Source organism: Suncus etruscus, chromosome 17, assembly GCF_024139225.1.
Source record: "Suncus etruscus isolate mSunEtr1 chromosome 17, mSunEtr1.pri.cur, whole genome shotgun sequence".
Taxonomy (NCBI): Eukaryota; Metazoa; Chordata; class Mammalia; order Eulipotyphla; family Soricidae; genus Suncus; species Suncus etruscus.
The window spans coordinates 69,696,298-69,708,762 of record NC_064864.1 but is presented as its reverse complement, the minus strand read 5'-3'; the positions used below and the strand labels follow the sequence as shown (position 1 = coordinate 69,708,762).

The window sequence follows — 12,465 nt, the reverse complement described above, 5'->3', positions numbered from 1 at the left end:
TCTCTACACGCACATTCTCTGATTCGATTTTGTCTTTCATCCAATCCTGTCTCACCCTCTCTGACTCAATCTTGTCTCAACCTTCTCAACAGAAGAACTGGATCAGCTTCTTCTATCTAAATGAATCCCTCTCTTCCGTTCTCTGTCCCGGATCCTGCCTTCCCTCTCTGACTAGGTCTGCCTCCGCTCTCTGGCTGGACCCCATCTCCCCCTCCTTGATTGGATCCATCTCCCCACTTTGGATCACACTTCCCCCACCAGACTGCCTCCCCCTCTGACTGGACCATCTTTCCCCTCGGACTGAACCACCTCCCATCTCTGGACCACCTTGGACCACTTCCTCCCTCTGACTGGACATCTTCCCCCTTCTGATTGGACTCCCTCCCCGCTTTGACCCCCAGGAGGCACTGGCATCGAGGCGCCCGCAGTTCATCTGGCGCTCACAGGCACGGCTGAGGCAGCTGGAGCACCGGGCACAGCAGCGGAAGGCACAGCAGGAGGGCACTGAGGGGCCCCGGCAGAGCGTCCAGCCAGCCCCCAGGAAGCACTTCACTGTGCCACATCCTATGAGCGGTATGAAGAGGCTGGGTGCGGGGGGCGGGGAAGGGGGTATGATCTGAAGGGGACCTGCAGCCAGGTGAGGGTATGGGCCTCCGCTGGACCCAGAGGTTCACTCTCTTCCCTTTGCACCCCAAGCCAGTCCTGGAAGTAGCAGGACAGGTCTCAGGGCTCACACTCAGATGACAGCGCCACAGTGGTGGTGGTGGGGACAGTTCACAGAGCCCCCCTCTCCAGGGGGATGGCCAAGGCAGCGAGGGAGGAACAGCCCGCAGAGCCCCCTCCCCCAGCAATGGTACCACACAGCTCAGCTGCAAAGTGGTTGCCAGTTCATCTGCATCATTCTGAACCCAGGATCTGGAGAAGGACGCTCCTCCCCACCCCACACACACACACCTCTGCAGACACTGCAGCTGGTCCAGGCCTGCGTTCCTGGGTTTGCTGGAAGCTTTTGAGTATTGGTCTGGACCAGGCCCCATTGCTGACCTAGACAGATGTCTTGGTTCTTGGTGGTGTATGAAGGACACTGAGTCACTGAGTCCAGGCAACTGTCTCTGGGTCAGGCAAAGGGCCAGCTCACTCAGCAGATGAAGTCATGGTCTCCTTCTAGCTGAGAAGCACATGTTCAAATACCTCTGGGAGCCTTATTGGGAAAACTGGCCCCAAAATATTGACTCAAATGTGTTATGGAAAAACACTCATGAATTTAGATCAGATTATGGGCTCATGGTATGGGCGTCGATCTGGAAACGGCCCCTTTCATGACAGCAGACTTCCTAGCCTTCATGTCTGCTGGTCACTGCTCATGCTTGGGGCTCTGAGGGTGCCAAGTCCTGTCACACTTGCTCAGGATGCCACACACCGTGAAGGAAGGCCTACAGGAGAAGGGATTCTGTGGTGCCTTATGGAGAATTTCTTTCCTGCAGCAGGATGTAATTTGAATGACTGGCTCCCTATCAGCAGTGTGGAGGAAGAGATTCCAGTGAATTTGGGGGTAATTTGGTGTCGGCAGTCGAGGTCACTTGGAGTGATGCAAATGGACTGAGCCGATCAGGACTGAGAGTTTTCCAGCTCAGTCATGGGTGGGGACCTGGAGATGCAGAAAACTAGGGGTGGGCTGGGGCAAGTGAGAGTAGTAAGGGGGGCATCATATAAAAGGGGGTGCAGCATCACTTCTCAGCCTTTTGGCTAAGATCAAGTGTAGTATCTGTTCTTATCAGTTTAATAAAAGGGGGTGCAGGGCCAGAATGGTAGCTCAGTGAGAAGAGCATTTGCCTTGCATGTAGCTGACCCAAATTTGATCCCTGGCATTTCATCCTAAATCTACCAGGAGTGATTCCTGAGTGTAGAGCCAGGAGTATCCCCTGAGCACCACTAAGTATGGCCCCTAAACCAAAATAATTTAAAATAGGGGTGTTCCTGGTGGGCTATTGAGGTGATCCTGTGGAGGCCTGACTAGCAGAAGGTCCTGACTTAGGCCTGCTAGATACCAGGCCTTCTGGGCTGGCCTGAGCACCGGCAGAGAGCATCATCCATGAGAATGGGGAATCAAGAGGAGCTTTGTGAGCAAGTTTCCAGATAAGGGAGATCACCCCACAATCCAGTTCTGGATGAGACAAGACCCTGGGCTGAGCTAAAGGGAGAGCTGAAGCCCAAGATGCTTTGTTGTTTTCTGGTGGGTTCTGCAGGGAACAGAGGGACAGGTAGTATGAGGCTTCCATCAGGGTATTGGAGACCCCGTTTTTCTGGTGAATGACATTGCTGAAGAGGAAGGGTTTGGTAACTGGGACCAGAGCCCCAGGTTTGCCCCACTCCAGACTCTGGTCCACACTGCCCAACTTCACTGGCCTATAGCGAGCAGGAGAGTGAGAAGCTCATCTGTAGCTTTGGCACATGGTGGACAGCTGGGGATGGGCACCAGGACGACCCCAGATGGGGGAGAAAAGCAATTAGTTGCTGAGGATGGTTTTCATGGACAGGAAGGGACACTTGCTTAAAAAAAAAAAAAAAACCTTCATGAACTTGACTCGTTCCAAGGGAAATGAGGCTTTTCTCAGAGCTCCAGAGAGGAAGTCCTGGGCACGTGCAGGGAGAGCCCAGCTTACCCAGTCACTCATGCCAGCCTGGGTGGAAGCTTGCTGGGACCCTCCTCAGCTGTCATCTCTGAGCACTGGCTGGCTGGTCATGCATGTATGTGGAAGCATGCATGTTTGCACACTTGGGATGTGGAGCATGTGGCTTTGATTCAGCTGGTTGAACCCCTCTCAACTGCTGTCTAGAGGCATTTTCACACTCTAGAGCCCCTTTCTTAGTTGAGGTCTACACAAGTGAGTTTGCACTTGGGCTAAGGCACCTCTCCAATACTCACTTGTGTAGACCTCAACTGTGTTTCTGGGACAGGCCATGCCTGGTGGTACTCAGGGGTTACTCCTGGCTCTAGTGCTCTGGGATCACTACTGGCAGGCTCATGGAACCCTTTGGGATACCGGGACTTGACTGCGTGCAAAACAAACAGCCTCTCGGCTGTGCTATCACTCTGCCCCCAGACCTCTGCTGTTTTGAAGTGCAAACCTCCCCTTTGTTTGTGTAGCAGGAGAATTTTCTGGAAGCTCAGGGCTGTGTCCTGGGGCTGCGTAGAGGAAGAGCTTTGAGCTGTGTACTGGACCTCATTCCCTTTGTGGGCACTTCAGGCCACTCCTGGGGATCCAAGCAGATACCTACCCAACACGCCAGCTTCTCCCCCAAGTGGGCATGTTGTTCAGTTGACTTTCTCCTCTCTTCTTTCCTCTGCCTGCGAATCGTGTATTTGCAGTTAAGACACCATGCATGTTTTTTTCTTTACCCTTTAATAACCAGGCTGGGAGCAGGCCTGTCCCCCTCCTGTTTTGGGGTCATGTATCTCTAAAGTCCAGCTTTAGTTTAGTCCTGAGAAACCGCACCTGTTCTCAAGCCAACAACAGTTGCAGTGGCTCTGCTGGATCGTTCATGGGGGAGAGAGAGCCCAGATTAGGGAAGAATATGGGGGTTTTCTCTGGGGACTTGGGACCCTGAATCCCACACTTGGCAGTGCTCAATCACATCTTCATCCGAGCCTGGTCCTGCCTCCCCCTACCCTCACAACCATCAAGTTGCAGAAGGAAACAGAAAGCACTGACACTCTCATGGACAGGAAGCCATGCATGAGAGAAGCTCATGCACACGCAAACACACACACACACACACACACACACACACACAGAGACGCACCACAAGCCATTCGTGAGTCCCATTTGAGTGTTGGATGTGTGGGTTGGGCTCCCCAGAAATTCGAGATGCCCAGAACCCTCTGAAAAGAACCTCTTCTCCTTTCCAGACAACCTATTCAAACCCAAAGAGAGATTCATTTCAGAGAAGGAGATGCATCTACGTTCTAAAAGGTACCAGGCTCAGAGGGGCGGGAAGGCTAGGTGTGTGGGGGGGAAGGGAAGGGTCTTGCTCCATGACGCCATGTCTAAGAGCCCACAGCTTCCCAGATTGTGTGAATCTGAAAAGCTTATCAATGGGCTTGGGCATTGACATGGGTGGAAAGAGAAGAGAGGGGAGAAAAGAAAGAAGAGGGGGGGAAAGGAGGAGAGAGAGAGAGAGAGAGAGAGAGAGAGAGAGAGAGAGAGAGAGAGAGAGAGGAGAGAGAGAAATGGAGAGGAAAAAGGAGAGAGAAGAGAGGGGAAATATTGCAGTTCTATTCACCCTCTGCCCAGGTCTTCTAATAGGGCTTTCCAGCCTGGGGCTTAAGCTGCTCTTTCAGAAGTGCTCTGTTGTCTGTCCTTCTTTTTCCTCCAATGGGAAACACTTCCACATCTATCCCCCAGTCTGGTGACATTTATGGAACTGCAGTATGAACCAAAACCTCAAACAATGTGGGGGCCGACAGTGAGTCCTGCCCAGTTCTGGCTGAGGTGGGGCTAGGAAATGGCCTGGATGGGGCTGAGACCTAGGCCTGTCCCCAGCCAGGGTCCAGTCTCTGGTGCTTCCAGCCACTGGGCTTCCTGGGCACCATGGCTGGTTGCCCATGGTGGTCCTGGCCCCAGGCCTCCAGCGTTGTCTTCACAGACATCAACACTGCCCTTTCTTCTCTGATCTCTGCTTTTTGGGGAAAGATTTGTTTGTTTTTGGTGCCACACCTGGTGATGCTCAGAAGTTATTCCTAGCTCTCTGCTCAGGAATCAACTCTGGCAGTGCTCGGGAAGAGCCTATGGGATTCCTTGAACCTGGATCAGCAGCCTGCAAGGCAAACGCCCTCCCTGCTGTGCTATCCAGCCCCTTTATTTGTTGTCTGTTTTTAACGAGGCTAATTAATTATTCTAGAGGTAGGAGAGATCACAGAAGCAACAGCAGCGTAGGGCAGGCCAGGCAGATACTGTCTATGATACAAGGATGACCCTTCCCAGGTCTGCCACTGATCCAGGGTCTGGCCCTTCATGGTTCTGAGCATTTCCTGGTGATCCCATGCACGCGTGTCGTGTGGTCACGGGGCCACTGGACATGCCGTCCGATGTGTTTCAGAATTTATAATAACCTTCCGGAAGTGAAGAAGAAGAGGGAAGAGCAGAGGAAACGGGTCATCTTACAGAGTAACAGGCTCCGAGCCGAGGTCTTCAAAAAGGTAATAATTCCTGCGACCTGGCCACAGGGGGGCGCCCTCGCGCTGGGCTGCCTCGACCTGGGTTCTTTGCCTCCTGCCCCATAGCAACTGCTGGACCAGCTCCTCCACCGCAGTGCAGTCTAACCAGCAGAGCCTGAGCCCGCGGCCCTTGGCCCAGGATGCCTCCACCGCCTGCTAAGCCATTAAATGTCACCTCTCACCAAGACTCACAACAACCCTTCCTGGACTTGAGATTTTTTTTTAATCATCAAGGAAAGCACAGCACCCAGAACTGCTGCTCCAGCTCCAACAGAAGAAAAATGGGACATTCTGGGGAGGCCCTAGGCACAGCTCCCTCCCCTATTTATTATTTTTAACTCATGAGCTTGGCCTTTGGCTCCTGGTCCCACACACCTTTGGACTCTAGAAGAAAAGCAGGACCAAATCCGGCCCTTTGAAACCGCAATGCTAACCAATGTTAGCAGGCTCTGATCTAGTGCCTGGAGCTCTGGGGGGTGGAGGGCACTTCTCTTAATGGTCTAGGACAGACCTCACAGAGCACTAGTTCAAGCAGCTTCCCAAATCCCCTCTCTTCATTTAGTGGCTATTTCCACAAAAGCACGAAAGGAAAGAGATGGGAAACACCATCATTAATTCTCACTGGGCACTTTCCCCACCCCCGAACTGGTTTAATCTAAAAATTGGTTGGAGGGCTCCAAGGCTGTCACTGATTTTTCCAGCTATTTGCACTGTCTGGTATTTATAATGTGAGTTTGGGGAGCCGAGAACCACTAGATTTGATCAAATGCGGAAATAAAGGTGTTCCTACCAAAACAGAAGGATTCCTGTTATCCATGATCAGCTGTAAGAAGACCAAGGCAAGCAAGCAAGCAATGCAGTTGATTCTTTTTTTTTATTAATTTTTTATTTTTAATTATGAGAACAAAGATGCAAAGAAAGAGGTAAAGTTACAGTGGAAGGACAATCACCCATAAACAGAATTCTCAGTAGTCCCATTGCTGATATCTTAACTTTGAACTTTCAGACAAAGAACATTAAGAAAAATAAAACAGAACCTATGTACAATTACTTTGTCCCTTAAGTCCCCAGATTGTAGTACATAATATTTCTTAGCAGCACACAAAGCAATCTAAAGCCATAAAACTTATGTAAATCCTTAAACATTGAAGGCAAAGTACTTTTACATTTCCATGCACATGCATATTAGTTTAAGTTAACCTCAAAAGTTAAGTGGGTTGTTTTTCTTAAGGATTAGAGTCAAAGGAGCACAATAAAAACTGTGTTAGAGTGACAATTATTGTTTGCATAGGCCCACCAATATATGAGGGACATGGCCTAAATACAAGGAGACCCTACCCCTGAAGTTTCCTGGCATAGACCAACTCTAGGCTCCAGGCAAACTAGTTTGTCCAATCCAGGTCATTGTCTGTAGTGCCAATACACTTTTATTTTTCACACAGTCTCTGTTGTTGGTATCGTGTTTCTGTATTAAAGATCCTGGAATCTGCATATCCTACATTGCAGTCAGGATGGTGCAGAGCGTCCTCTCATTTCACCTCACAATTAAAGGGCAATGCAGAGAACCCTGTCCTGTAAGCAGGTTGTTGTTGTCCAGTCTTCTTAGTGTTAAGGGAAGTCTCATTTGAGCAGGTCGATGTCAGAGCAGTGGTAGGGTCTTCCCTGGTAGAGGATTGCTTCCAGGTGTTGTTATAAAAAAACCTTGGATGTTTCGTAGATAGCTTCCCTGGTTCAGGGGTGAATGGAGGATGCCCATTCTTCTGAGGCCTGTGCCAGGTTATTATATCAATGTTCAAGGTGTAAGGTCCCATTACACTACAAGATTTGTGTGTTCTGATCTCTATTAGATAAGAACTTATTTGTATATATAGTATTTTCCCATTTTAATGTGCCTATGCAAACAAGGAACAATGCCACGTGACGTTATCGGCACATATGGGGGCCATAAGAACAAGTCCAACAATCCCCATGACATGGTTCAATCATAAGCATTAAACTGAGGGACTCTTCCACCAAAATTCCTTATTGAACAGCTCACAAAGAGAAGACAAGATAAAAAGTGGATAGAATCTTCATGGTAAAAGAATATTTAGAAGGAGTTACAGCTGTTAAAGAAAATACACATAAAATATTCAAAAGGAATATGTGTCCATTTTCTGTCTTTTGAAATAGTTGGGGGTTAAATCAATGCATTGCTTTGGTCTGTGATTAGGACTGTTGTAGTACTGAAGTTAAAAAGGGTAAATGTGGGGTACTGATGGTTGGGGGTGAGAGAGTTAAGGAGTGATAATGAGCTTTGTAGGGGTGTGCAAAAGGGCAGAATCTGTTGGGGCAGGAGGTCGGTCTTGGTGCCTAACAAATTGAAGAACTGAGGGTAAAGAGGGTTAATTGAGGGGAAGATAACGAATCTGGATTGGGAGATGAGGGAGTAGAAGGGGCTCTGGTGTGGGGTAGGGAAAATATATCAGAGGGGCTATATATTTGTATAGAATGAATTGTTTATGGATTAGGCTTGGCAGTCATAGAGGACCACTGTATAGGAAGTCACATCTACATATACACTGATTTTAGAGACCTATTTGAATATTATCCTCCAAATCTAGGGAATTCCATTTTTTTTCCTAGAAAGAGTTGAGAATTAAGAATATTTTTGGGTGTTGTTAAAAAGTATATATGTCGTGCAGGTGCAAATGCTTTTGAAAATGAATACTGGGGCCGGGAAGGTGGCGCTGGAGATAAGGTGTCTGCCTTGTAAGCGCTACCAAGGAACGGACCGCGGTTCGATCCCCCAGCGTCCCATATGGTCCCCCCAAGCCAGGGACGATTTCTGAGCACATAGCCAGGAGTAACCCCTGAGCGTCAAACGGGTGTGGCCCAAAAAAAACCAAAAAAAAAAAAAAAAAAAAAAAGAAAATGAATACTAGTAAAAGAACTCCTGAATGGGGTCCAGTGTCCATAGGGGAGGAATTTCTCTCCCCCACCCAACCCCCAGGGCCCAATTTACCAGGCGTGGCCCTGAAGACCAGTCTGGCATGGGGGGAATCTCAGTTTCCTGGACTAAGTGGTCAGCCCAGGGGGCCTATGGCTAGCTGTCCTGCCCAGAGCCCCCAACATACCAGCTGAAGAGAAACAGAAGAACTGGCATGTGGAGTCTTCTGGGTGCATCCCTGCCTCTCGCAGTTGATTCTTGAAGTTACACTGACATCCAGCAGGGGATGCTGACGGAGTCGCTGCTGAGACTTCCTGCCCCTCTTCCTACTGGCCATTTTCAGCTTTTCCTCCACTCTTGTTTCTCTTCCTTCTCCTGGTTCTACCCTGCTTGTCTTCCTCCTCTTGTCACTTGCCTTCCCTCTCCCTGAATTCCCTCTCTTCCTCTTTCTTCTGCCCTTTCTGGATTCTCCTCAAGCTCTTTTCTTCTTCCTGTTTCTATTCCTCCTTCACCTAATAAGCTTCTCCTCTTCATTCCTCTCCTCCATCCCATTCCTCCCCATCTCAGCCCTCCCTCATCCTGTTCCTTCGTCTCTCTTCTCCTCCACTCTTACTTCTCCTCTGCTGCTGCTCCTCCCTCTTGGCCTCCTCTCTCTCTCTTTTTTTTTTTTAGATTTAATTGTATTTTATTGAAACCATTGTGATTTACAGTCTTTCATAGTTGGCTTTTAGACAATGAATCAGGACCAATCTCATCACCTGTGTCCACCTCCCTCTACCAATGTTCCCTAAGTGCATTCCATACCACCCCTCCTGCTCACCACCATCCCACCTACCAGTATAACAGGCTCATTTTAAGTTTAGATTGTTAAAGTTTGGGTCTCTTGATTCCATTATTGTTGCCTTTGGCTTGGATATTAAGTTCTGTCCTTTTTTAACACCACCAATGCGCCTGAGACCACTTAGCCCCTGGCTCCCATCCTTTCATATATGTGTTTCTCCTCTTCCATTCAATTTCTTTCCTCACTATAGTCAGGCCCCAGGATATTCGAGGCAATTCTCATTTAGACCATTGCATTTCTTCATGCTGTTATTCTAAATACCACATATAAGTGATATCGTTCTGTATTTATCCTTCTTCTGGTTTATTTCATTTAACATAATATCTTTCAGTTCCATTTATGTTGCTACAAATTGCATGATTGCATCATTCCTTACAGTTATGAAGTATTCCATTGTATATATGTACAACATCTTCATGATCCATTTATCTGATGTTGGACATCCAGGTTGATTCCAGGCCTAGCTATTGAACTGAGTGCTGCAAAGAATAGCGGTATGCATACATCCTTTTGGATGAATGCTTTTTCCATCCCTGCTCCTTCTCTTTCCTTTTTTCTCCTCTTCTCTGCTCCTCCCCCTTGGCCACCTCTTGCCTCTCCTCCCCACTCTCCTTGCACCCTATCTATTCTCACTCCCAGATGTTCTAGAGAGAAGGTTGTTCCCTTGAAGAGCTGACAGAGACTTTGGGAAGCTAAGGACCATGTTTAGGATTCAGAAGATCCCAGATATCACTAGGGCTCTTTCCAGGAGCAAGGAGATGGTGTGGGGCATGAGGACCTTATATCATCCAACCTCTCCCTCATCTACTACCACACTCTTGGCTCTCCTAGAAAACCCACCCCCACACTCATGCCCTAAAAACTCATATTTTATGGGCCATTTGGGCCAGGACCCTAGCATAGAAGAGAGTGGATTCCCAGTCCTGGAGTCACACTTTGGGGTGCTGCTCCCTGATTTGTACACATAGGCCAAGTCTAACTAGTGGAGAGAAACCATGTGGCTCCCAGAACAGGAATTTATGAAATGATTAACAGGAGCACTGGAAGTTATGCAATGATTGACAGCAGCATAGAAAGTTACAAAATGACAGCACAGGAAGTTACTCCATGATTGACAATAGCACAAAAATTTATGTAATGATTGACAATAGCACAGGAAGTGATAGTAGCACAGGAAGTCACACATGATTGACAATTGTGAGGCTGGGTAGGGGAGAAGCATGGATGGAGCAGTAGGAAGTGCGGGGTCCTTATAGTGAGAAAAGACCCCTCATCCCAGCCCTGAGCTGAGACAAGACTGAGTATTGATGGAAGGGAAAGGTTGTGGTCCCCCATGTGACAATGCCATGACCAGAAATCCAGTCTACTGGAAACTACACATCTACCCTCTGTAACCTTCTAGAAATGTCCAACCCAGCATGCAGTGATCTGTCTCCTTTATAATGCTCTGACACCCCAAAGGAGAGTACCACTGGCTGCATAGTAGGCTTAGGAGCTACTCTGCAGAGATTTGCATCTGGGTGGATCACATGCCTTTTTTTTTTTTTTTTTTTTTTTTTTTTGGTTTTTGGTTTTTGGGCCACACCAGGCGGTGCTCAGGGGTTACTCCTGGCTGTCTGCTCAGAAATAGCTCCTGGCAGGCACGGGGGACCATCTGGGACACCGGGATTCGAACCAACCACCTTTGGTCCTGGATTGGCTGCTTGCAAGGCAAACGCCATTGTGCTATCTCTCCAGGCCCAGATCACATGCTTTTTGAGCAGCCAAGCAACCCGTTCCCCCTGTCTGCCACTCTCCTGCTCCTTCTCTTGTCAATGCTCCACAGAGATGCCCAGGAAAAGCTTCTGAAGGATCTGCACCTGGCAGCTGAGAGCCAGCAAGAAGGGCCATTTGACAGGTCAGTACATCAAGCTCCCAACTGGCCCAGCAGGGCCAGTGCCCTCCTTGGTAACACTGGGAGTTCAGATGAAAACTGGAGTGAGCAGGCTGTGGAGAAGAAAGAGGTAGGGTAAGGCAGAGCCCTAGGGTGTCCTGGCAGGAGCTGAGGAAGGGACATGCATGGTCCCTTCTCAGAGCTCAACTGGGCACTGAGTTGCCTCGTCAGGAAGACCAGCAAGCTGGGTCATGGGCACAGCCAACGCAGTGCACAAGCATACCCCAGTAGACACTGCACGCACTAGGATGTGTCCAGACAACAACATGTCAGCCCAGCCCTTGAATGATTCCCTGACTATTGAAAGAGATTGTTTCATCCACTTTTCCCCCTCACATCTGTGAGATTTTCTTAGGACAAACTGAGCTAAAGATCTTGCCATACTTTGCTTATCTCCAATTTGTTTTGTTTTGGGCCACACCTGGTGGCGTTTGACTTTGCACTCAGAGATCACTCCTGGCAGGCTCGTGTTAAGGGATGCCGGGGATTGAACCCGAGTTCATTACATGCAAAGCAAACACCATCCCACTGTGCTACCACTCTGGCCCCAACTATCTCCAATTTCTTTATCAAACCTTCAAAGCATTTTGTTGTTGTTGCTGTTGTTATTATTGTTGTCACCAGCCACGGAGAGCTCATTTTACAGTTTCTAAGAAGTGGACTTCCGCCAACTCGATTCTAAATACCCCTGAAAGCTTGCCTGATGGAGCCAGTCTACAAATGGTGAAGAAGAGCTTGATCCTGTGCCATTTTAAAGCCAAGCCTCGAAATGAAGAAGGTGAATGTGCATTCAGCAAAGCCGGGAGTTCGGGTTGGTTTCACGGAAGCTGTTTTTCTTCTGCTTGGAGTCAGTGTTGCTTCTTTCATGTTGGCAGATGAATTCTTGTTGCCCGCATTTCTGTTATAATTTGGTTATAATCAAAATGGAATGATGCTGTAATACATATGGAAGGGCTCAAGTCCTCTCAGACATCCCTTCACCGTTTTGCTACATCTTTTGCTAACATTAGACCTCAGAAGAGTCTGAAGAATTTTGACTCTTTTCTTTGTTTTTTCCCTTTCTTTCTTTTTCTTTTTCTTTTCTTCTTTCTTTCCATTCTCTCTGTTCTTTCCTTCTTTTCTTTTTCTTTCCCTTTTTTCCTTCCTTCCTTCCTTCCTTCCTTTCTTCCTTCCTTCCTTCCTTTAGGTCTTTCTTTCTTTTCTTCTTTCTCTCTTCTTCCTTCTATTTTTTTTGGAAGGGGTAAAATCACTCCTGGTCTGCTCTGGAGCCACGTGCAGTACAAGAGATCAGCCCAGTGCTGTGCCTTAACCTTAACCTCTGTACTGAGTCACTGCCCCCACTTTCTGCATCATTTGTTAAAATTAGTCCTTGGAAGATTCAAAGGATTTTGACTTTCTTTAGATGGGAGAGATGGAGGTGGGGCCTGCCCGGCAGTGTTCAAGGCTTAGCCTGGCTCTGTGCTCAGGTATCACTGCTGATGATGCTCAATATCATCTGGGGTGAGGGTCAGACCTGGGTCAGCCATGTGCCAGGCAAGAGAAGC

General features: G+C 48.3%; 1 protein-coding gene and 1 pseudogene across 2 annotated transcripts in view; both read left to right on the top strand.

Annotated features, from left to right (window-relative positions):
* C17H10orf90 (chromosome 17 C10orf90 homolog) overlaps positions 1-6,018 on the top strand; it is a 155,574-nt gene extending 149,556 nt beyond the window's left edge. For both annotated transcript variants that reach the window (XM_049790593.1, XM_049790592.1), the window contains 4 exons: positions 402-573; positions 3,911-3,974; positions 5,101-5,200; positions 5,285-6,018. In XM_049790593.1, coding sequence (XP_049646550.1) covers positions 402-573; positions 3,911-3,974; positions 5,101-5,200; positions 5,285-5,323 — 375 coding nt within the window. In that variant the 3' untranslated portion in view covers positions 5,324-6,018. The remainder of the gene's footprint in view (positions 1-401; positions 574-3,910; positions 3,975-5,100; positions 5,201-5,284) is intronic.
* Positions 1,727-1,854, top strand: LOC125995187 (uncharacterized; annotated as a pseudogene).
* Positions 6,019-12,465: the final 6,447 nt, after the last annotated feature.